The 24,364-nt window shown below is 39.0% G+C and overlaps 1 protein-coding gene across 2 annotated transcripts in view; it reads right to left on the bottom strand.

Annotated features, from left to right (window-relative positions):
• The window catches only part of DNAJC27 (DnaJ heat shock protein family (Hsp40) member C27), a 39,042-nt gene extending 14,889 nt beyond the window's left edge, over positions 1–24,153 (bottom strand). The window contains exons 1-3 of one of the 2 annotated variants that reach the window (XM_029232746.1): positions 23,929–24,153; positions 14,347–14,429; positions 9,193–9,262 (exon numbers count right to left, since the gene is read on the bottom strand). In XM_029232746.1, coding sequence (XP_029088579.1) covers positions 9,193–9,262; positions 14,347–14,429; positions 23,929–24,015 — 240 coding nt within the window. In that variant the 5' untranslated portion in view covers positions 24,016–24,153. The remainder of the gene's footprint in view (positions 1–9,192; positions 9,263–14,346; positions 14,430–23,928) is intronic. The other variant, XM_029232747.1, reaches the window with a different exon arrangement.
• Between the last annotated feature and the right edge of the window lie 211 nt (positions 24,154–24,364).

The following is a 24,364-nucleotide window of genomic DNA, read 5'->3' as shown; positions in this document are numbered from 1 at the left end:
AGGAAGGTGAATGCATAATTAAAAAGAACTTAAGGCAAAAAATGACACAAGTATCAGCAGTAGGTACAGCCATTTATATATCACATCCCAAAGCTGGCTTCCCCCAGGATGCTAGGCAGAACCTCCCTATGACTCTTGGGTCTCTATAGCAACTCTAGAACTCCAAACTCTGAGTGTCTGTGTGATGCAGTGGAAAAGAGCATGGGCTCTGGAGTCAGATCTGGGTTTACACTTACTTACTAGTTGTGTGATCTTGGGCAAGTCACATAACCTCTCTGCATCTCAGTTTCCTCATCTGTAAAATGGGGATAACACTACTTACTTCACAGGGTTATTATGAGGATTAAATGAGATAATGAAGGCAGAGCACCTAAATAGTGCCTGGAAAACAATGTGTATCAGCACCTTCTCCTTTCCTTCCTTGCATTCATTCTGACTGTCCTCCTTTGATGTTCTTATTAAAAATGGCAACTGAGGACTTCCCTGGTGGTGCAGTGGTTAAGAATCCGCCTGCCAATGCAGGGGACATGGGTTCGAGCCCTAGTCTGGGAAGATCCCACATGCCGTGGAGCAACTAAGCCCGTGTGCCACAACTACTGAGCCTGTGTTTCTACAGCCCACATGCCACAACTGAAGCGCGCGTGCCCAGAGCCTGTACTCCACAACAAGAGAAGCCACCACAATGAGAAGCCCGTGCACTGCAACGAAGAGTAGCCCCCGCTCGCCGCAACTAGAGAAAGCCCGCGCACAGCAACGAAGACCCAACGCAGCCAAAAATAGATAAATAAATAAATGTTCCTTTGGAAAAAAAAAGGCAACTGACCTCTGGGGCATATCTTCAATTCTGGGAAGAGGCAACATGACGTACAGGGCGCAATAAAGTGGTAGAGGCGCTAACGTGACAGGTTAGGCAGATAAGGAACAACACTGACAGACTGGGGTTTTCAGTCCAAAATTCCAGTAAGAATCCTGACAGAGGCCATGTATTATATGTTCTTTCCAGAAAATTCCAGTAAGTACTCAGACTCACACTGGATATGTAGTAAGAATGAAGACATCTCTCACACATCTGGCATGAAGTGTCTATAGGTTTCTGAGCATAGAGAGACACCTGGACCAAGAATGTAAGTGCCTCTTAATTTATATAAACATAGAAAGCTATCCCCTAAAATCAAAACCAACAAAATTGGAACGAATTTAATGTGATGAAGACCAGGAAGTTGTCTTCTACCCTCAGTACTCATGGCCCTTAGCCCTCCTGCAGGAGTTAAATAGAGTTTTCCCTTCTGTCTAGAAACTCCTGCTGCCTGGGCTCCCACACACCACATTCTCCCGGTTCTTAACTGATCTCTCTTCCACCGACTCCTCTTCTCTCCATTGCTCCCACTCCAGTCTGCCGCCACAATTCCAAACCCTGTCCTGGGCCCTCATCCCTTCTTTGTTATCCTTCCTCCCAACTCAGCAAAATCAACCACTTGTGCGGTTTCAACTGTGAGAACCTCCAAGCTGAGTCCTTTCATCAGCACTTCTAGACCCACATTTCCAGTGAGCTCTAGACTTCCAGCTGAATGTCCTGTTGGAAACTCAGATTCCATCTGCACAACAGGAAACCCTCCAATTCATTCCTTCCTAAACTTTTCCTTCTCTTGAACGTCTAGTGATGAAAGCAGCACACCCCTCGCTGAGCCACTCAGGTTGAAAGCCTGGTGTTAGCCTCTGCTGCTCTTCTTTGCCCAGCAGATTCAAACAGTTCTGTAGAAGCCGCCTCTGCCATGCTTCTTGCACTGTCACTTCCTTTCCATTTTCATTGCCAACATTATCTCTTGACTGCACAACTGCCAAGAGTCTTCTAAGCAATCTCCCTAGCAACATTATATATTGTGCATATGTATCTTTTTAAAGCCCCGGCTCAAAAATTCTTCATTGTTTCCCTACTGCCCACCCTCCAAAGTTCAAACTCTTTTAATTGATATTAACAGCATCTGATCAGTCCTCCACCAACTTCCCAGCTTGATCCCCCTCCTGTTCCCTGTACTTCAAACTGGATAATCTCTCATTCCCCAAACCTGTCCTATGCCTTCCTAACTCCACCTGGAAATGGATACCTCTTCATCTTTCATTTTCTAAGATCTAGCTATAATGCTGTATCTTTCATGTAGCTTCTTCTTCCCCCTTTCTCACCATCTAATCCCCTCCACCTGCAAAACAGAATGCAATCTCTATGTCCCTTGGAATACCACAGCATTCTGTACTTTTAATAGCACTCATGTCACTTCCTGTCTAGTTTCATAGTTAGTAGCATATCCAGCTGTCTTCCCCACTAGACTGTAAGCGACATGAAGGAACATATCTTTGTGTCACCCCCTGGGCCTAGCAGGTATAAGTATTTGTATAATCAAATGGCTGAATGTGCTATAGTAGAGAACCAAAGTAGAGGCCAAAAGGGAAAAGAATTCCAAAATCAGATCATGCTGTTCAGAGGGAGATTTGTGTGTAGAAAGAGAATTAAATGAGCTCAATGGATTTCTCTTTCAAGGGACTCAAGTTCAAGTTTGGGTTCAGCAACTAGCTGTCATCTTGAGTGACTTTATTACCTCAAGTCTTAGTTTCTGTAAAATGGAAAGGTCAAAGCTGATGCCTCAGTGGTCCCTAGAGTTCCATTATTCTTACCTCCCCAAACAGCTTTCTACTGTAGTCCTGGCAGACTTGCCGCATCTGAAGTTTAATTAAATAGGATGCTAAGGGAACTGGAATTATTTAATTTTAAAGCAGAGATGGCAAACTTTCTAGCTTGTAGGTTAGAGAGAGCTGTTAGTTTAATATCACTCAGGCCTCAGAAAGTTTTAATAGACCCACTAACTCATCCCAATAAACCCCAGAATTCAGCTGTGTGCACGAGTGGAAGCAAGACTCGTGGTAAAATACAGGCCATCATTCTCTTGGGAGTCCCCTCTCTGACACTTTCCTCCGAGATTGCTATCTGACACACTAAGCAGACTGTCTTTTCTCAGCAGGCCCTTTGGGTAAAACTGTCACACGGACTGGTGACAATGGAAGCGTCAATGGAGGACAGACGCTAAGGATTTGAGGAAGCCAGACGCCTTGAGAATGACTGTGGATGCTTCACTAGGTGTGTGCTGGGCAAAGGTGTACTTTGGTCAGTTTAGGGCTTAGAAAGAAGGTGATGGCTTTGGTCTCGTCAAATAGGAGGGTTTGAGCTACAGACAGCAAATACTTGACCAAAAAGGAGAGATCAAGGCTATTTTGGAGAAAAGGTACTTCAGAAGTGGTGATTTCAAGGTGCTTCTATTAATTATACTTCTATTTTTGTGAGCTGCTAAAAAAGTAGCTATTGCAATTTTCGGCTGCATTAATAAGCGTCTAGTGTCTAATGATAGAAGTAACAGAACGCTCAGGCTTTTTCACTAGTTAGACAATATCTGGAATGTTGTGTTCAGTTCTCAGCTCCCTATCAGCTACCTAGAGGTTATCCACACAGGATGCTGACTGGTCTAGCTGTGGCAGGAAGAAAAAATGTTTTACCTGGAAAGGTGCAGATTAACAAATATTAGGAAGGTTCTCTTGTAGAAGCACAGACTCAGGCTATGTTGCCTCAAAAACAAGGCCAGAATCAGTAGCAAATTCAAAGGAAGGCAGCCTTCATAACAGAGAAGTTGTTAATGTAGAGTTTTTAACTCTGTAAAAGATTAACTCAAGAAGTAGTGAGACCCTATCATTAGACATACTCATTCTCCAAACTTAACAGTCTGCACCACTCAAAACTGTCCTGTGTATTATACGGTCCCTGGATTCCCACCAACCTACATAATTCTTACTTCTCCATCAAGACTCAGTTTAAATGTTGCTTCCTTCAACAGGATTTCCTGACCTTCCAGATAAGCTAGATGTGGGTATTAAATGCTCCCAAGCATTCTGTCCTTTGTTTACCATGTGTCTTCTCTGACATAATTATGTGTCATGAAAACTGGGGCTGTGTATTTTCAGTGTGCAGCATAGAAACTGGCATACTGTTATCTGGTGAATGAATGATGGCCATCAATCAGGGATGCTACAGAAAGAAATCCTGCAATGACAGAAGTCTGGACCACATAATTCTCAGGCATCTTCTAACTTTCCACTTACATGACTTTGGTGTAATCTAAGATTTATGTTAGCATTTCTGGTAGTTAATATCTACGTCAAACTTTGGTCACCTAGAGCCTCCATTCCTTTTTCACTGACAATATTCTACACTTGTAAAATTGATTTAATCCACTGTAAGGCTTCACATTTGAAAGGAATTCATTTAACCTAAATATTTGGGTATATTCACAAGATGGAAGATTATATAGCCATTAAAAGTTACGTTTCCTGTGGTAAGATGGAGTACATGTGCTTTTCCCTATGCCTTCTGCTAAGTACAAGTAAAAATCCAGGATGCTATATATAAAACATACAGAGACTTCCCTGGCGGTCCAGCAGTTAAGACTCCACGCTTCCACTGCAGGAAGCACGGGTTCAATCCCTGCTCGGAGAACTAAGATCCCGCATGCCACATGGCACGGCCAAAAGAAACCAAAGAAAAATCCCAAAAAAACAAAAGAAACAAACAAAAAGAAGATTCTGGAAGGTGGGAAGGAGAAGGCAGACAAGCTAGGTACCTCAGGACCTGAGGAATGACACAGCAGTGAGTTCCCTGGGTTTTCTTTTGCCTCATGTATCCAAACCTTAGAGCAGAAGTACAACCTGGAAATGCCAATGGGTACAGACCAATAAAAGCCTAACAAAAGCCTGCTCTCTTTAGTGAAGGATCAGGAAAGATGATAACCACTCTACTTCAGCCTGACACCTCAGAAAAGCTCTGTCTCACCACTCCCACCCACTCAAGCAAAGGCTGAGTGGAAATTTTAGAAAAATAAATTACTGAAAAATAGAATGAATGAAATAAAAAGCCTAGTATTATAGTTGGGCTCAAGAGCAGAATGGAGGAGACAGTGGAAAGAATCAGTGAAATGGAAGGCAAAACAATAATGACCTAATCTGAACAACAGAGAGAAAATAAACTAAAATAAGGAAAGAAAAGAAAAAGAAAAAAGAAAAAAGAAAAAAAACAGAGCCTCAGGGACCTGTGAGACTATAATAAGATCAGAGTCCTGAAAGGAGAGGAGAAACGTGGTGGGGCTGAAAAGTACTTAAAGAGAAATAATGGATGAAAACTTCCCAAATTTGGCAGGAGGCATAAACCTACAGATTCAAGCTGAGAAAACCCCAAACAGGAAAAACTCAAAGAAATCCATGCCAAAAGACATAATTAAACCTGTAAAAATTAAAGACAAAGGAAAAATATCATGAAAGCGGTCAGAGAAAAAAATGACACCTCTCCGAACCTAAATAAGTGAACCTTCCCAATAAATATCCCATTCCTCAGAAGCCCCACTTCTTCCCTGAGTGGTGAGATTATAGGGGATTAAGGGGCTCAGTGAGTACAAGAGGTGGCCTCAAAACCGCAAATGATAAGGGAATCTAAGTAGAGAAGAGGAATATTATCGTAAGAGGAGAAATGATTCTCATATAACATGAAGTAACTTTGCATGGTGCTCAAGAGAAATTAGAGAAAACAGCAAAGTAGGACGTTTTCTGTGATATGTACTATTTTCCCATGAGATACAATGTTTAAAAAACTGCTCTTTCTTAAATGCAGAGTTGAGACAATTTTACAGCAGAAGTTTCTAAGTTTAAGATGAAATGGACCTGATCTCATATAAAAAAGTATTGACAATGTTAAAAAAAAAAATGGGGGATAAAACCATTTCAAATGACAGCAGATTTTTCATCAGAAACCATGAGGCCAGAGGAAAGAAGTGTTGAAAAAAAAGAAAAATTGTAACCGAGCAGGACACCATGGGGACTTTTCAGGACAGTCCCCTCCCCCATATCCTCTGCTGTACCTCCTCTCTGAAGTACCTAGATAATGGTATCTGATGCACACTTCCTGAGTTGTTTTACAGATGCTAAAACCACCAATGGAAGAAATTAATTACTTGATGATCATGAGCACAAAGGCCCCCAGACCTACTGGCGCCCGAAGGATTGATAATGTTAATTCCTATTATTCTGCCCTGTTATCCCACCATCAACCAATCAGAGAATTGTGCACAAGCCAATCACATACCCTGTGCGGGGGTGGGGGGGTGGGGGGGGTGGGGGGGTGGGGGATTTGGAGGGGGGCGCCCTTGCTTTTAAAAATGCTTTGCTGAAATCCTTCGGGGAGTTCGGGGTTTTTTTTTCCCCAGCATTAGCTGTCCGGGACTACCTGCTTGGCACCCTGCAATAACTGCTGTACTTTCCTTCACAACAACCTATTGTCAGTAGAATTGGATTTACTGCGCACAGGTGAGTGGACCCAAGTTTGGTTTGGTAACAATATCAAACCAGAATCCCATAACCTGCAAAAAAAAAATTCTCCAGGGCCAAAGGAGAAACCAAAACATTCTTAATCAAGGAAAACTAAGAGAATCTGTTGCCAGCAGACCTACACTAAAAGAATGGCTAAAGGAGTCCTCCACACAGAAAGGAAATGATAAAAGAAGGAACCCTGGAACATAACAAAGGATGAAAGAACAGAGTAAGTAAAAATACGGTGAATTCAATATGCTTTCCTTCTCTCTTAAGTTTTCTAAATTATGTTTGACAGTTAAGCAAAAATTAAACACTGTTGTGCTTCTAATATACTTAGAGAAAAATTTTAAGACAATTATATTATAAATGGGAGAGGATAAAGGGGCGTAAAAGAAGGAAAAGTTTCTACACTCCACTCAAACTGTTAAAGTAACACCACCAGAAGCCTGTGATAACTTATGTAATAACTAGAGTATCCACTAATAAAGCTATGCAGAAAGATTTACTCAAAAACACTATAGAGGGGCTTCCCTGGTAGCACAGTGGTTAAGAATCCACCTGCCAATGCAGGGAACATGGGTTCAATGCCTGGTCCAGGAAGATCCCACGTGCCGCGGAGCAACTAACCCACGAGCCGCAACTACTGAAGCCCACGTGCCTAGAGCCCGCGCTCCGCAACAAGAGAAGCCACTGCAATGAGAAGTTCACGCACCGCAACGAAGAGTAGCCCCCACTCGCCACAACTAGAGAAAGCCTGCACGCGGCAACGAAGACCCAACGCAGCCAAAAATAAAATAAATAAAATAAATAAATTTATTAAAAAAAACTTGACAAATCAAAATGGAATTCAAAAAATGTTCAAGTAACCCACAGGAGGGCAGGAAAAAGAAAACAGAAATGAAAAATGGAAAACAAGGGCTTCCCTGGTGGCACAGTGGTTAAGAATCCACCTGCCAATGCAGGGGACAGGTTTGAGCCCTGGTCCAGGAAGATCCCACATGCCACAGAGCAACTAAGCCTGTGCACCACAACTACTGAGCCGGTGCTCTAGAGCTCACAAGCCACAACTACTGAGCCCACGTGCCACAACAACTGAAGCCCGCGTGTCTAGAGCCCGTGCTCCACAACAGGAGAAGCCACCACAATGAGAAGCCCATGCACCGCAACGAAGAGTAGCCCCCGCTCACCACAACTAGAGAAAGCCCGTGGGCAGCAACGAAGACCCAAAGCAGCCAAAAATAAATAAATAAATTCATTTTTTTAAAAAATGGAAAACAAACAAACAAAAATAATAAACTTAAACGCTAACATATCAATAACTACGTAAGAGTAGGTGATCTAAGGACAGAAATTGGCATAATACATTAAAAAACATGATTGAACTATGTATTGTCTTATCACTTCAAATATAATGATATAAGCAGGCTGAAAGTGCAAGGATAGAAAAAGATGTATCATGCAAATATTAATCAAAGGAAAGCAGAAATGTCTATATTAATATCAGATAAAATAGACATTAGAAAGAAAATTACCAGAGACACAGGGGGGACAGGATATAATAATAAAATTATATAATGAAGGCATAGCAACCCTAAATGTATATGCACCAAACAAGAGAGCTACAAAATATGTGAAGCAAAAATCAATAGAACTAAAAGGAGAAACAGACAAATCCACAATTAATGTTGGAAACTTCAAAACCCCTCTTTTAGCAACTGACAGAACTAAACAGAAATTCAGCAAGGATATAAAGGAACTCAACAACACCACCGACCAACAGGCTCTAATAAATATTTATAGAACACTTTATCCAACAGTAGCAGAATATACATTCTTTTCAAGCACCCATGTAACATATACCAAGATAGACCACGTCCTGGGCCATGAAAAAGAAACCTCAACAAATTTTTAAAAATTGAAATCATATAGTGTGTTCTCTGATCACAATGAAATCAAACTAGAAATCAATAACAGAAAGATAACAGGAAGATTTCTAACACTTGGAAACTAAACAACACACTTCTAAATAATCCACAGGTCAAACAGAAAATCTCAAGGGAAATTTTTTTAAAAAGCTGAATGAATGAGATGAAAATGAAAATACAACATATCAAAACTTGTGGGATACAGCTACATAGTACTGAGAGGGGAATTTATAATACTAAATGCATACATTAGAAAAGAAAGTCTCAAATCAATAATCTAAGCTCCCACCTCAAGAACCTAGAACAAGAAGAGTAGAGTAAACCCAAAGCAAGCAGAAGGGAGGAAATAAATGAAAAACCCAAGGAAGGAAAAACAAAAGATAAAGGCCATGAGATTGATTTTGAGACTACTTAGGACTGATAAGCAGATGAAAGTAAACCAAGTGAGGCTGCTTTCGTTTCTTCTGGGGAGAGAGCACACATGACTGAGAAGTGCACTGGAAAATCGCCCTAGAACACTGCTACAAAGGGTTCATTTCTGAATTCCTAAGTTCCTATACCTATGTAATTATCTTTTCACATTCTGGGCTAAGGCACAAAGTAAAAAGCAACAGTCCTTTGAAGGTTAAAATGTCTTATCTAAGTGTTTGAAACATTAGCAACAAAATTTCCTACCACTATTTAAGGGGACAGCACAGAAGACCAACAGATATCCATTAAGGTAAAGCTCTGAAGGGAAGCCACAAACACCAGCTAAATTTACCTATTTTTACACATGACTTGAATACTGGTTGTTCGGTAATTCGGGATCTTTCCTTCAACCCACTGACAATACTGGATATAGGTTTTCTCAAAAAGTCTTTCTTACCTCGTAGAAGAAGGGATGTCCAGCCATATCGAAGATGTTAACTTTGATTTCTCTGTCTCTGACTTGTACCCTGAAATGTTCAAATGCAAACAATCCCAAAGAAGGTCATGGCTTCTGTATTCATATTAATATCATTTATGTCGCTTTGAATTTCAAAAGGTTATGTGTATGAAATTTAAAAGAGGTACTTTCTTAGTGCCTCTTCTTGATTCCAGATAATCTTTACCACAGGAGTCACAACCTGGCAGGTGGCTCCTGTTTTAAGAACCCTGAACTCACTTGGAATAAACACCCTCATTTAGCCTCACCTTACCTCGACACTTCAGTCCACACCCCGTAACAAACAAATAGTAGCTATTACTGTGGTGCTAAAAAAAAAAATGGATTAGGGACAGTAGGAGCAAGATGAAGGAAAACAAAATGTTTTACTTCACTTAGTAAGACATCGTAATTACTACTGGTTATGCTTGGTTACCATGCAGTACAATAAATAGTATAAAATAAACAGTATAAAGATGTATATTATTAATGTTGATTGTTTAATTTTCCTATGCCCTTCATCTGAGCAAGAACAATAGTCAATTTGTTTTCAGAAATTTGGAAATACAGAAGAGAACAAAAAGGGAAGTAACAACCATTCATGATAGAATTAACTACTGTTAACATCACAGTATACTTGCTTCCAGTCCTTTTATTTTTTTAAAGAAAAATCACTATTACTGTTTCTATAGCAAAGGCGGCTGGTTGGGGATGGCTGACAGAGTAATGGGGCAGGCCGCGGGACCCTTGAAGGATTGTGCGTGACTGCAGGCAGCCTCCTTCGGGAGGCCGTTTCCATTCTTTTTTCACCTCGGTCCTCACCCCAGGACTCTGGGCCTCGTTTTCTTATCTGGAAAGAAGGGTGTGGAGTCGTCTCCCCGCCCACACTCAGTAGTGTTAGGGCAAACCGAGGGCAAGCTGCCCAGCAAAGGTGCTGACCTGGCATGCGGTCCCTGTGGCTCCTGTGTGGCCCCATTTCTGCCCTCTGAAGCAGCAGAGCCCACGCACCAGATGTTACAGAACCTCCCTATCTTGGCTGCCCATCTCTGCAAATATGTGACCAGACTAGAATGGTCAACCCCAGGAGAGGCTGGACACAGAAGGCACTGCCCTGCCTTTGAGAAACCTGGAACAACTGGGGGAGACACAGCTGTGTAGGTAAAGAATACCTGGATGGCAGAGGAGACAAGATTCTGTAGATAAACCCCACACTCACATCTGCACCCAACCAGGAGAGCAGAGGAGTGACTGGTCTCCACCACGGGGCCAAGGGCTGCCACCTTCCCTCCTCCTCCTTCTTTAGGACAGCTTTACTTTAGTATAATTGATGTACAGTAAGCTGCGCATGTTTAAAGTATATAATTTGATGAGTTTGACATATGTCTACGCCTGTGAAGCCATCACCACAGTCAAGACAATGAACGTATCACTCGTTTCCTTGGGCCCCTTTGAAACCCCTCCTTCCTGCCCTTCCTGCCCTGCTTAGCCAACCACTGATCTGCTGTCAGTCACTATTAGGTCAGTTTACTTTTTCTAGAATTGGATATATGTGGAATCATACCGTGTGTTCACTTTTTTGTCTACCTTCTTTTACTCAACATTATTATTTTAGGGTTTATCTATGTTGCTGCATATATGAATAGTTTGTTCCTCTCGTTGCTGAGTAGCACTCCATCACATGAATATGCCACAGTTTGTTTATCCATTAATCTGTTGATGGACAGTTGAGTTGTTTCTAACTTGGCGCTACTAGAAATATAGCTTCTATGAATGTTCACATACAAAAAAAAAATTAAAATCACTATTGGAAAATGAATGAATGAAACTTCATAAATAATTCAAACACTAAAGAAAAGTAGAAAGATGAAAGTTATCCCAAATCTTACCACCCAGAAGAAAAACCTTCATTAATATAGATGAACATTACTGTAGACTTCTTTGTGTACATAGATAAGACTGATAGACATAAATATTTTTATAAAATTGGGATTATATTAATTTAAAAGCGTAAAATTTACATCTCACTGAATTTAACAAAAGAAAAAAAAAAGAAACTGATGTAAACTGGGAGGAATTATTGAGCTTTAAATATAAATGCTCTTTGCTACAGAAACAGTATTTCCTAAAAACATTCCTGTAAGGTTAAAAATGGAGATTATTAGCAATAAATTAACAGATTAAAGTTATGTTTTTTTAAGTAGCATGTTTCAGTTTAGACAGCATTGATAAGAGTCCCTCCCATGGACTACAAGGACAGCAGCACCTGCTCCCATTGTTTCTATACTACCTCCTGGCTTATTTATGATTATTGTTCCCTGTCCAAGTTTATAATATCCTCTATTACTTTTTTTTCACTTTTTTTTCCACTTTCTTTTCTGAAACCATAATTCCTACAGTTGTTTTATATTACTTATATATTTCAATCAAAGTAACTACTAATCATCATGATTTCTTCATTCCTGAATTCTCTGCCATATTTCATCAATTCTAAGATGCAAATTTGTTTTCATTTTAACATCTGTGAAATCAGGATCCATCTTACAAAAGACAGTGTGAGAACAGCAAAACAAAACAACAACAGAGTTTGAGAGCATCTGCATTAGATCTCGTGTAACAATTTATATTAGAAAGTTTTGCCAGATAGCAGCTGAGAAGGGATGGAACTGAAGTTTATAAAATCAGGAAGTAACACAAATGTGTTCACAAATTGAAACTCAAAAGAGGTCAATTTAATTCAGAAGTCTGACAGAGGAAACTACCTTGAAAAAAATGGTAATTCATTACCTCAAGCCAGTGCTTGCTTTCCTAAATTGTGGCCTGAAGACCACCTGCATCATTATATGGAAATATGGGGAGGGTGTTTAAAATGTAGTCCTGTGCCCCACCTCAGATCCCGTGAATCAGAATCTTAGTGGGTGGGCCTTAGGAATATTCATTTTCACAAACTCTACAACTAATTCTTAAGTATACTGAAATCTGAAGGATGGAGTGGGAATCTATTTTTGTTTTGTTTTGTCTTTTAACATTTTTATTGGAGTATAATTGCTTTACAATGGTGTGTTAGTTTCTGCTTTATAACAAAGTGAATCAGCTATACATATACGAATCTATTGTTTTGACTGCCCAAAAGAGTACCCTTCTTCTCCCAACTGTGGTTTAAATGGGTTCTTCCATCTTCTTTTTTGATGCCACTCTGCTGGCCACAGTTAACTGAGCTGGGGAAAGGCACCTATCTCCACCTGGACAATCAAAACCTTACCTGGTATTTTTTAAATTTGTGATTAGTTTTGGTAAACTTGAGAGCTACCAGCAGCTGTGGAGTAGGAGCCAAAAGGTAGAGAGAAACACGTCATGAAAAGACCAGGTTATATTCTCTCCCTGGTTCCAGCGATCTCTGAGGCCCAGCTACATCCTTATAATTGGATTATGTGAACTGAATTTTTTTTTGGCTTGAGTTGGGTTTCTGTCAATCATATTCTCCTCCTCACCATAAGACAAAAAATAAAAATAAAAAATCAACCAGAAACAATACAGTCAGCCTTACGGAAGGCTCTGTATCCATGGATTCGACTAAATTTGGATCAAAAATATTCAGAAAAAAATTCCAGAAAGTTCTAAAAAGCAAAACTTGAATTTGCCACAAGGTGGCAACTATATATTTACATAGCATTAACACTGTATTTAAAACTATTTATTGATATATTGTATTAGGTATTATAGAGATGATTTAAAGTATTGAGAGGATGTGCATAGGTTACATGCAAATACTACACTATTTTATATAAGGGACTTGAACATCTGCAGATTTTGGCATCCACAGGGGATCCTGGAACCAACATCCCTTGGATATTGAGAGATGACTGTAGTCTGTTGAATAAACCACAGTTCTAGGGCATAACACGGTAACTCTTATTTCTTAAATGAATAAATTAGCTACTTAACATGGATTCAAAACAAAACTGCCTTGAATAGGATATCCTACCATATAACTGATGAAATCCTGTGCCCTGAAGTATAGATACACCCTACACTTTAGTCTACCTTCTTGAATGTTGCCCTCATATTCTAATGTTGCAAACTTCCTCTTCAGATGTATCATCTTACCTAACAATAATTATTTATTGAGTATCGACTATGTATAAGCACTGTACCAGGCACTTGGAGATAATTTATACTAATAGCCCCTTCTTAATGGAGCTTTAAATCTAGCAGGAGACATTAAACATATACAAACGATAACACAAGACAATTTATGCTAAGACCCATGAATAGCAGAGAATTTTAATATTTCTGTCATTTTCAACTAAAATGAGTCCTGACTGATAAAGGAGCTGTTCAGAAAGCCATATGGGAACAGTTACACTTTATACCTTGAGGAGATCGACAGGTGGAGAGATGAGGGGAAAGGACATTTCAGGTGGACAGAATGAATGATGGCACTGAGATAGGAAAGTATGATGGCACAAATTCAGCATGGGTGGAGAGTAAAGTGTGTAAAAGAATGAGATAAGAGAGAAGGGAAGGGGCAGGTTGGGGTCTGAACAGTGAGCACCTAAAATTCCACCTTTGGGGATGTGCTGTCTACCCCAATTCTACTTTCCCCCAGTGTAATTTCCTGTTAATGTGACCCTATCTCCCCAAGCTCAACCCACCCTTGATTCATCTCCAAATAAATCCCCATTTATACCTAATTTTACTCTTCCCAGATCATTTTTGCTGGATTCTAATAGGATGTAAAGATCATAAAAGGAAGTTCTCTGATAGAAAATTTTCCACATAATATTTAGGCTTTTGGGAGAGAATATTTCAAAATTCTCTAAAAATATACCTGCTAACGAGACCTGCTTATATAGAAACATGCTTCCTGAAAAGCTACATCTGCCAGGCAGGCTTCGTGCAGACTTGCTCATCACCAGACCCTACACCCCACACGAAGCCTGGCAAACAGAAGGTACTCCATGATGAACAAATGATGTGATTACTACTATCTGTAAAGGTCTCATTCTTATGTGTCCCAGTTTATCTTCAGACTCTCCATTTCAAGACAGATCAGTTTAGAAGGGTTCTGAATTTCTATGTAATTTGCAAGCCCAAGGAAAGAATATATGTACTCACTTTGTGACTCCATAGTCAATTCCAATTGTTGCAAGGTATTTAGACACAAATCTTTTCTCACAGTATCGCTTTATAATACAGCTCTAAAAAGGTAAAAATACATGCTTTTAGTAAAGACACTCTGGGAACGTATACAAAATAAGCACATTTCTTCATTATGGTTTCTTCATTCACCACGAGACACAAAGCTTTTTCAAAAGCCAAAACTATAAAATAACTGAAACAAATACTAAAGGTGAAGATTTTAAAGAAAAATTATTTAAAAATTCTTCCCTTAATACCAAATATGGGTATGTTTTCAGTTTAGTGTTCAATCCTTGTTCTCTTTTCTTTTTTTTTTTAATAAATTATTATTATTTATTTATTTATTTTTGGCTGTGTTGGGTCTTCATTGCTGCATGTGGGCTTTCTCTAGTTGCAGCGAGTAGGGGCTACTCTTCTTGTGGTGCGTGGTTTTCTCCTTGTGGTGGCTTCTCTTGTTGTGGAGCACGGGCTCTAGGCACGAGGGCTTCAGTAGTTGTGGCACATGGGCTCAGTAGTTGTGGCTCCCCAGCTCTAGAGCGCAGGCTCAGCAGTTGTGGCGCACGGGCTTAGCTGCTCAGCGGCATGTGGGATCTTCCCGGACCAGGGATTGACTCCATGTCCCCTGCATTGGCAGGCGGATTCTTAATCACTGAGCCACCAGGGAAGTCCTTCTCTTTTCTTTTGCAGACCTCTTCTGCTCGTATATTTTTAATAATAATACCAAAATATGTGTCTACCTTGACCTCCCTCCCCAGACCAGATCCACATCTCCAAATATCTACCAGACTAATTTGTACTTAGATGCCCCACTCACTGTTCCACAAACTCAAAATACCCAAAAATGAACTAATCTTATACATAAAAACAGCAAATCCTGCTCACATCCTAGTTCTGTTAATAAAACCACCATTTTCCCAATTACAGGGTATTAAATTATTAAAGTCACGTTTGATTCTGAGTCTCTCTAAATCTTCTTTTGAATGTTTCTTCCATCTTTCTCCTCACTCCAATTCCCACTGGTACCATTCTGGTTTAAGTCTTCATCATCTACTTCTGTACAACTACAACTACAGGAAATTCTTTATTGGTCTTTATGTTCCCTTTCCCTCCCAACTTCAATCAGCACTGCATACCACTAATGTTATTTCACTTCCCTAACTCAAAAATCTTCAGTGGCTTCTCACTGCCAAGAGTTCAGCATCCAAATTCCTTTGTCCGTTATTCAAGATCCTCCATAATCTGGCCCTAATCTGTCTTTCTGTCTAAACCCTTCGAATATAAACCCTCCATTTCTGCAAAACTCCCAGGCCTGACTTTTTTTTTTTTTTTTTTTCAGGCCTGACTTTTGTCATTACTTTTCTCTCTACTTGGAAAGAGCTTTCTCCCTTCTTTCCAAATCTTACTTATCCTTTAAGGTCCAGTGCAAACTCTGAGCTTCCAGGTTATAAGAGATCTTGCCTACATCTGAACTTCTCTAACACTTTTTATATACTATATGTGTATACAGTACATATACTATATATGTATATAAATGTATATATACATATATAATGTAATAGTTATCAATTATTCACTGCCTTGTTATCTTTTCACATGTGCACATTTATCTTACTTCTTCAGCTAGACAGTAAACTACTTGAGGGCAAGCACCAGTATTTTACTTCTTTATATCTTATAACTTTATATCTGAGCAATTAGCTCAGTGCCAATGAAAAACTGAATTAAAATGACTTGTACGTTAATGGCGATCCTTAGCACTCATGAAACATAATTTACTTGAAGTGCTGGTCATGAAGCTTATTCTGCTCAAATACTTTCCTGATGAACGTCAATCTATATTAAATAGGACAGTTGCTTTAAAAAGTACTTAATAAGCTCATTGTGAACTGAAGGAAAAACTTCTTTGGAGTGACTACTGCTAAGAGGCTATACTTTTAAAAAACACTTTACAGGTTGAAAGCACTTCTCAAATGTTTTCTCTCACAATATCCTAGAATAATAAATACAGCCTTTTTCTAAATTATTCATGAGATTAAGGGACCTGGAAGTCCTTTAATTCCAGTACACTATTTAAACACTAGCCCTAATAAAGAGATTCACATTTAATTAATGGTATGAATAACCACTCCCTATAACCAAAGAGACAGGGTTCCCGGACCTTAGGATCTTATAAACTAAGTTAAATAACATAAATATAGAGAGACTTTTTTGCTTTCTCTATTTTCTTAAATAGATTTTTTAGGTACTTTTTTAATGCAGTCCCAATTAAAATCTTAACCAATTAAAATCTTAAGTTTTGAAAAAATAATCTTAAGGTTTGAATCTTTTTTTTGCCTAATAGAATTACCCTAAAATTCATATGAAAGAACAGTTATCTGAGAAGAACTAATCCAAGTATGAAAAACAGGAAAGGGGCAGGGCAGTAGAAAGAGGTGGGAATTTGTATTGACAAATATTAAAATACAGTCTGAAACTGAGAGAGTATTATACTGGCATAAGAATAGACAAGTAGGTCAGTAGAACAGAGCAGAGAGCTCAGAAATAGATCCCATTATATATAAAAATTTTAAAAGTGACAAAGGTGATATTTAAAGTCAATGGGAAAAAAAAATCTATTTAGTAAAATGTTACTGGCATAATTGCATATCCATCAGGAAAAAAATTAAGTTGGGCCCTGAATTTCCCTATATACAAAAATAAATTACAGATAAGTTTATGATTTAAGCATTTAAAAATAAAACAATAAAAATTTCAGAAGAAAATGTGCAATATATGTACAACCTTAGGGAAACCTTTTCAACCAAGAAAGAAAACCCAGAAACCATAAAAGACAGGCATAATCTGTATGTGTATGGCTGATTCATTTTGTTGTGCAGTGGAGGCTAACACAACATTGTAAAGCAACCATACTCCAATAAAGAAAAAAAAAAAAAAAAAGACAGGCATAGCCAAAGCAATCTTGAAAAAAGAACAAAGCTGGAGGTATCATACCCCCTGATTTCAAGCTATACTACAAAATGACAGTAATCAAAACAGTAGGTTATTGACACAAAAACAGACACATATATCAATGGAACAGAATAGAGAGCCCAGAAACAAACCCACACTTATATGGTCAATTAATCAATGACAAAGAGGGAAGAATATATAATGGTAAAACACACCCCCTTCAATAAATGGTGTTGGGAAAACTGGACAGCTATATGTAAAAGAATCAACTGGACTACTTTCTCACACCATATACAAAAATAAAGTCAAAATGGATTAAAGACTTAAATCTAAGTCCTGAAACCATAAAACTCCTAGAAGAAAACATAGGTAGTACACTCTTTGACATCAGTCTTAGCAAAATTTTTTTGGATCTGTCTTTTCAGGCAAGAGAGACAAAAGTAAAAATAAACAAATGGGGCTACATCAAACTAAAAAGCTTTTGCACAGCAAAGGAAACTATCAACAAAATGAAAAGGTAGCCTACTGACTGAGAGAATATACTTGCAAACGATATATCTGATAAGGGGTTAATATTCAAAATATAGAAAGAACACAGACAACTCAACATCAAAAAAACCCAATAAAAAAATGGGCAGAGGATCTGAATAGACATTTTTCCAAAGAAGACATACAGATGGTCAACAGGCACATGAAAAAGACGCTCAGCACCACTAATCATTAGGGAAATGCAAATCAAAACCACAATGAGATATCACCTTTTACACCTGTCAGAATGTCTATCATCAAAAAGACAATAAATGACAAGTGTTAGAGAAGATGTGAAAAAAAAGGAACCCTCGTGCAATGCTGGTGGGATTGTAAATTGGTGCAGCCACATGGAAAACAGTATGGTGGTTCCTAAAAAAAATAAAATAGAACTACCATATGATCCAGCAATTTCACCTGTGGGTATATACCTGAAGAAAACAAAAACACCAATTCGAAAAAATATATGCACCCCAATGTTCATTGCAGCATTATTTACAATAGCCAAGATATGGAAGCAACCTAAGTGTCCATCCGTAGACGAATGGATAAAGAAGATGTGACATATAAAAATGGAATATTACTCAGCTATTTTAAAAAAATGAAACCTTACCATTTGTGAAAACATGAATGAATTCTAGAGGGAATTATGCTAAGTGAAATAAGTCAAAGAAAGACAACTAGCATATGATCTCACTTATATGTAGAATCTAAAAAACAAAGCAAACAAACAAAACAGAAACAGACTCATAGATACAGAGAACAAATGGGTGGTTGCCAGAGGGTACGGGGGATGGGGAAGTGAAATAGATGAATGGGATTAACAGGTACAAACCTCCACTTACAAAACGTAAGCTACTAGGATGTGTTATACAGCATAAGGAATATAGTCAATAATATTGTAATAACTTTGTATGGGGACAGCTGGTTACTAGACTTGTGGTGATCATTTCATGACATATGCAAATGTCAAATCACTATGTAGTACACCTGGAGCTAACATAATATTATACGCCAACTATATTTCAATTTTAAAAAGATAGGCATAATTGAGTATATACAAATAATAATAAAATCAATTGTATGGTAAAATATAAAACTATTAAAAGACAACATACTGGGGCAAATATCTGTAACTCATATGACCGGCAAAAAGTTAATAACTCTAACGTCCCCCAACCAGAAAAACTGGTAAGAAAGACACATTATCCGACAGAAAAATAGGCAGGGACTATAAATTGAGCAATTCACAGAAAAGCAAATCCAAATGTTCAATAAGCATTTGAAAAGATGCTCAGCTTCATCTGTGGTCAGTGAAATGCAAATTAAAGTAACAATGAAATTACTTCTCACTAACCAGATCAGTAGCAATCAAAAGAATGACAATACTGTGTTGGCAGGGAGTTAGGGGAAATGTACCAGCATATTACTGGTAGAAACACAGCTTTTTGAAGAGCAATTGGCAATTGCTACTAAAATTTTAAAATGTGCTATTCAACTCAGCAGTTCTACCCCTGGGAATCTAGTCCAGGTATTTAAGGATATATATACCTATAGAAATGTATTATAGCAAGATTGTTTGTAGCAGAGAAAAAGGGAAACAAGTGAATTCTCATTAATAGAGGGGATACTCGCATGTCACGGACTATTATGCAACCATGAAAATGAGTGATTGGAGCTATATCAGATAATTGGAGGAATCACCACAATCTACTGTTAAGAGAGAAAAAGCAGGACTTCCCTGGTGGTGCAGTGGTTGAGAATCCCCCTGTCAATGCAGGGGACACAGGTTTGATCCCTGGTCTGGGAAGATTCCACATGCCACGGAGCAACTAAGCCTGTGCACCACAACTACTGAGCCTGTGCTCTAGAGCCCGTGAGCCACAACTACTGAGCCCACATGCCGCAACTACTGAAGCCCATGTGCCTAGAGCCCGCACTCCACAATAAGAGAAGCCACTGCAATGAGAAGCCCGCGCACTGCGATGAAGAGTAGCCCCCGCTCGCTGCAACTAGAGACAGCCTGTGCGCAGCAATGAAGACCCAACACAGCCAAAAAATAAATAAATAAAATAAATAAATAAATCCTGGATGTCATTTAAAAAAAAAAAGAGAGAGAGAAAGCAAACACCAGAGAAGTATATATAATACTGTACGATGTGGGTACTTTTGACTGCAAGTAAGGGAAACCAATTCAACTGACTTAACAGGAAAATATTTACTATAACTGGAAATCTAGAATTAGGGCAGTCTTCAGAGTTGGTTGATATGAAGAGTCAATGGTAAGAACATCAGGATCAGATCCTAGAGGACACTGAGAACTGGGCTGGGATTCTGGGGTAAACTGATGCCAATGCAGAAAGCTGAATTGGATATAAACAAAGACCACAGAGAAATTCCCCCAATGAGGGAGTTAAGCCCTTGGGAATCTCCTTTTTCTTACTGCATCTCCAGAACCTCTAAAACAATGCTGAATAATAAAAGAAAATAGTATGTATCCTTTTCTGCATCTAATTTTAAAGGAAATGGACTTACCATTTGGTATGTTTGCTGTTGGTTAACAATAACTATTGTTTTAAAAATAATAATAAAAAACATTATTTTTCATATTTAAGTAGTTTCATTTTATTCTGATTTTGCTTAAAGTGTTTATTAGGTTGATTATATCATTTTTTTTTTTACAGTACAGAAAATACTTTCTCTAGTAATCAGTTCATATAACAAATTATGTTGATTAACTTCTTGATGTTTAACCAAGTTTGCACTCCGTGGGATAAACCCTACTTGCTAATAGTGAAATTGTTTTGATATGTTGCTGAATTCTATTTGTGGATATTTAGGAATTATGCATCTGTATGTATATGTAAAAATGGTATATACTTTTCTTTTCTGATACTATATCAAGTTTTGCTATTTAAGTTATCATGACTTTACATAAATAAATTGGAGTGCTGTTCATCTTTTTCTTTGCCTTGGAATAACTTAACTGAAATTATGCGTTATTTAGAGCTTAAATAAACCTTGTTCATGAAGCCATCTGATCCTGATACCTTTTTGGATAGTAAGTCTTTTAATTGCTTTTCCAACTTCTCCTTAAGTGACTGGTCATTTGGGTTTTCTACTTTTTGAGTCAATTTTGGTAATTTATATTTAGCTAAGAAATCCTCCATTTCCTCTACATTTTGAAATGTGCTCCCACAGAACTGAATGTAGTAGTCTCTAGTCTTTCTTTCAGTTTCTTCCAGTATGTGATTATGTCTCCTTTTCAGTATTAATCTTGTAATTTTTTGCTTTCTCTATTTTTCTTAAATAAAATTTTAGGCATTTTTCTTTTTCATTAATCTTTCCAGGGAATTCTCTCTTTCTCTTGGTGAATTTTGTGTCCTTTTTCCTCTGTCTTAAGTTCCTTTACTTTTTAAAATTCCATACCATAATATACCATAATATTCATACTTTTAAGGCGTACAATTCGGCGGTTCTAGGCATATTCACAAAGTTGTACAACTATTATGTTCCTTTAGTTTTTAATCTCCCTTTTTTAGAAATGAGTAAGATAATGCATTTTCCCTTCACTACAGCTTTAAATTTGCCCTGAAGATTTTGGCATGCATTCTCTCCTTTCATTGCTTTCTAGTTATTTTGTCATTTGCTTTGATTTGCCCTTTGATGCAAGGATTATTTACTAGGGCATGCCTTAATTTTTAACTTGAAATTATTTATCTGTATATCTTCCTATATTTTCCGAATTCTTTAAAATGAGTATGTATTACTTTTATAACTAAGGCAAAATTCTTAAATTACATTTAAATCTTTTATCTGTGAAAAATTTATCTTTGAGAAAGGCATTCAATAGGAATCCACTCCACCCCCAAATAGTAGAAAGTTGTTGTAAAAGTGTTTACTAAATGGTCCCTACTTTCCCAGTTTAACTATATTTGTTGTAAACTGAATTTCCTTATATGTTTGGGTTCATTTCTGGACTCCATTCTGTTCCACTGATGTCCCTATATTTCCTCTCCAGTATCAATAGGAAAAGACTGTAACTTTAAAATATGTTTTAATATCTGGTAGTGTTAGTCTCCTCTCATTTCTTTTCCATAATTTTCTTGCTGATTCTCACATTTAATTTTTCATAAGGACTTTAGTACCTTTTACTATGTTCTGAAGAAAAAAAACAGTATTGCTGTTTTAACTGGAACTGGATCACATTTGTAGATGATTTTAAAGAACTGACATCTCTAAAATATTGAGTGATCCTAATTAAGAAGAAAGTATATCTTTCCATCTGTCTAAGTAATTTTGTGGCCCTTTGTAGAAATGTTTTTCATATAGGTCCTAGGTGCTCCCTATTTCTTCGTAAGTTTAAACCTAGGCCCTTTATTTTGGTTGTTATTGTAAATTAAAATAGTTTTTCAGGGCTTCCCTGGTGGCGCAGTGGTTGGGAGTCTGCCTGCCGATGCAGGGGACACAGGTTCGTGCCCTGGTCCGGGAAGATCCCACGTGCCACAGAGCGGCTGGGCCCGTGAGCCATGGCCGCTGAACCTGCGCGTCCGCAGCCTGTGCTCTGCAACAGGAGAGGCCACAACAGTGAGAGGCCCGCGTACCGCAAAAAAAAAAAAAAAGTTTTTCAATTATATAGTCCAAACAATTATAATTTGATATAGTAAAGCTGTAAAGTTTTGTATATTAATTTTGTCTTTTCTAATAGCGTTTCAGTTAATTCTCTTTGGGTTTCCAGATAAACAATCATATCATTAACAAATACTGATAATTTTGCTTTCTCCTTTCCAGCATTTTGTATGTTATTTCTTTCCCTTGTCTAATTGCATGGGCTAATAAATCTAGAACCATATTACATAAATGTGGTGACACAATGGGCATTTTAAGCTATTTCTAACATTGCACCATTAAGCATAGTAAAATTTTAAAAGTGAGCATACTCACTTAGCCAGTTTAGTACATAACCTTCTAGAGGTTTTATTCTTTTCTTTTCAATGCCTGGCACATAACTGACATTCAATAATTGTAGACTTTCAGCTATGTTAATACCCACATACACAAAGATACATAAACAGTACAAGATAATACTAAATGGAAAGAGAAGACACTAATAAACATTTACTGAGCATCAACTATGTGCAGGACACTGGCATAAACACTCCCATTAACAGCTTTTTTGGCATGTAGATCCTACTGGGAGTTGTTTTGACAGCAAATAATGATGGAAAGAGAGCACTGCAATGAATGTGAACACCCAGGTTCTAATTCTGTCTCAGTCACTGATTTGATGACCTCGGAAGGTTCTTAACCAACAGCTTCCATTTACCCTGAAGGAGAGACAATTTGGGTGAAGAAGAGGCAGTCTTAGAATTCATGTGGGGAAAGACCTCCATTCACCTCTCGCCCTCCCTCCCCCCATACTATGGGAGAGCTTAGAGCTGACAGCCAGTAGAAGCAGCACAGAAAAAGGCAGTGGAACTAAGACTTCTTTGAGATAATGGATGTGGTGACACTACCAGAAATAAAAACAAAACAAACGAACAAAACAAAATAATGCAGGTTCCTTGACATCCATTGCACGTACCCTGTGAAACACCTTCAGCATCAGTTATGCTCTCTTACAAATGAAATGTAGATTCTGGCCTCCACGTCTGCGGAGTAAATTTTACAAATCCCCATCCTCACACACGGCCCAGTAAGTTCCCTTCGGCTCCCCAGCTCTGCTGGGGGTAACTAAACTTTTTTTCTCCACCTCTGAGTCCTGGACGGGTCACCTAGAACGCAAATATGGTATCCAGGCAAAACAATCTGACATAAGGACCCAGGCCTCCTTACTCTCTTTGGGATACATTCAAGGGTTAGAAGCCACTAGAAAACCTTCTTAGGTGTCGGAAGTGGGCAACCCAAAGGTCAAAAAGGTTAGGAGAGTTTTCCCCGCCGAGCCGCATCCCCCAGGACACCCAGGCCTGCTCAGGGGCGGGAAGGAGGCTGGGTCCCAAGCTGTTGAGTGGCCGCCTTCCCAGCCAATCGCCACGTCGCTCCGCTGCGCTGTGGTCCCGCCCCTCCCAGCGCGGTACTCACTTTTCCCACTTCAGCGTTGCCCATGGAGATGACTTTGATACGCAGGGACTTGCCAGGCTCCTTCCGCTTCGGTATGTTGGCCTCCATTGCTCTGGCTCTCTCGGGGCCACCGCCTTGGTCTCTCCTTGCTCCCCACGCTGGCCCGTCCCTCAGGCTTCCTCGACCAATGGCGGAACTGCTACTCTCGTCACCACCCCGGATCCGCGGCTTGCCATGCCTGCCTCTGTCTGGTAGCGGGCGCGGGCAGCTGGGAGCTTAGGGAACAGGGTGAGGGAGGAGAGAGTCTCGCGATGCTAGAAAGGGGCAGCGTGACGTCATCGCCAGGCTCCGGAGGCTGTTCTCTGGGGTCGCGGGATTTAGTCCGGGCTGCGTCCCTCGGCAGGAAGGTGGCTTCGGCAGGTTGCTGAGATTACTCTACCGGGAGGGCACTCCCTTG

The sequence above is a fragment of the Monodon monoceros genome, unplaced genomic scaffold, assembly GCF_005190385.1.
Source record: "Monodon monoceros isolate NGI ecotype Baffin Bay Population unplaced genomic scaffold, NGI_Narwhal_1 Super_Scaffold_19, whole genome shotgun sequence".
Classification (NCBI taxonomy): domain Eukaryota; kingdom Metazoa; phylum Chordata; class Mammalia; order Artiodactyla; family Monodontidae; genus Monodon; species Monodon monoceros.
Note: the sequence above shows the minus strand (reverse complement) of the source record. Positions and strands in the feature narration are given on the sequence as shown.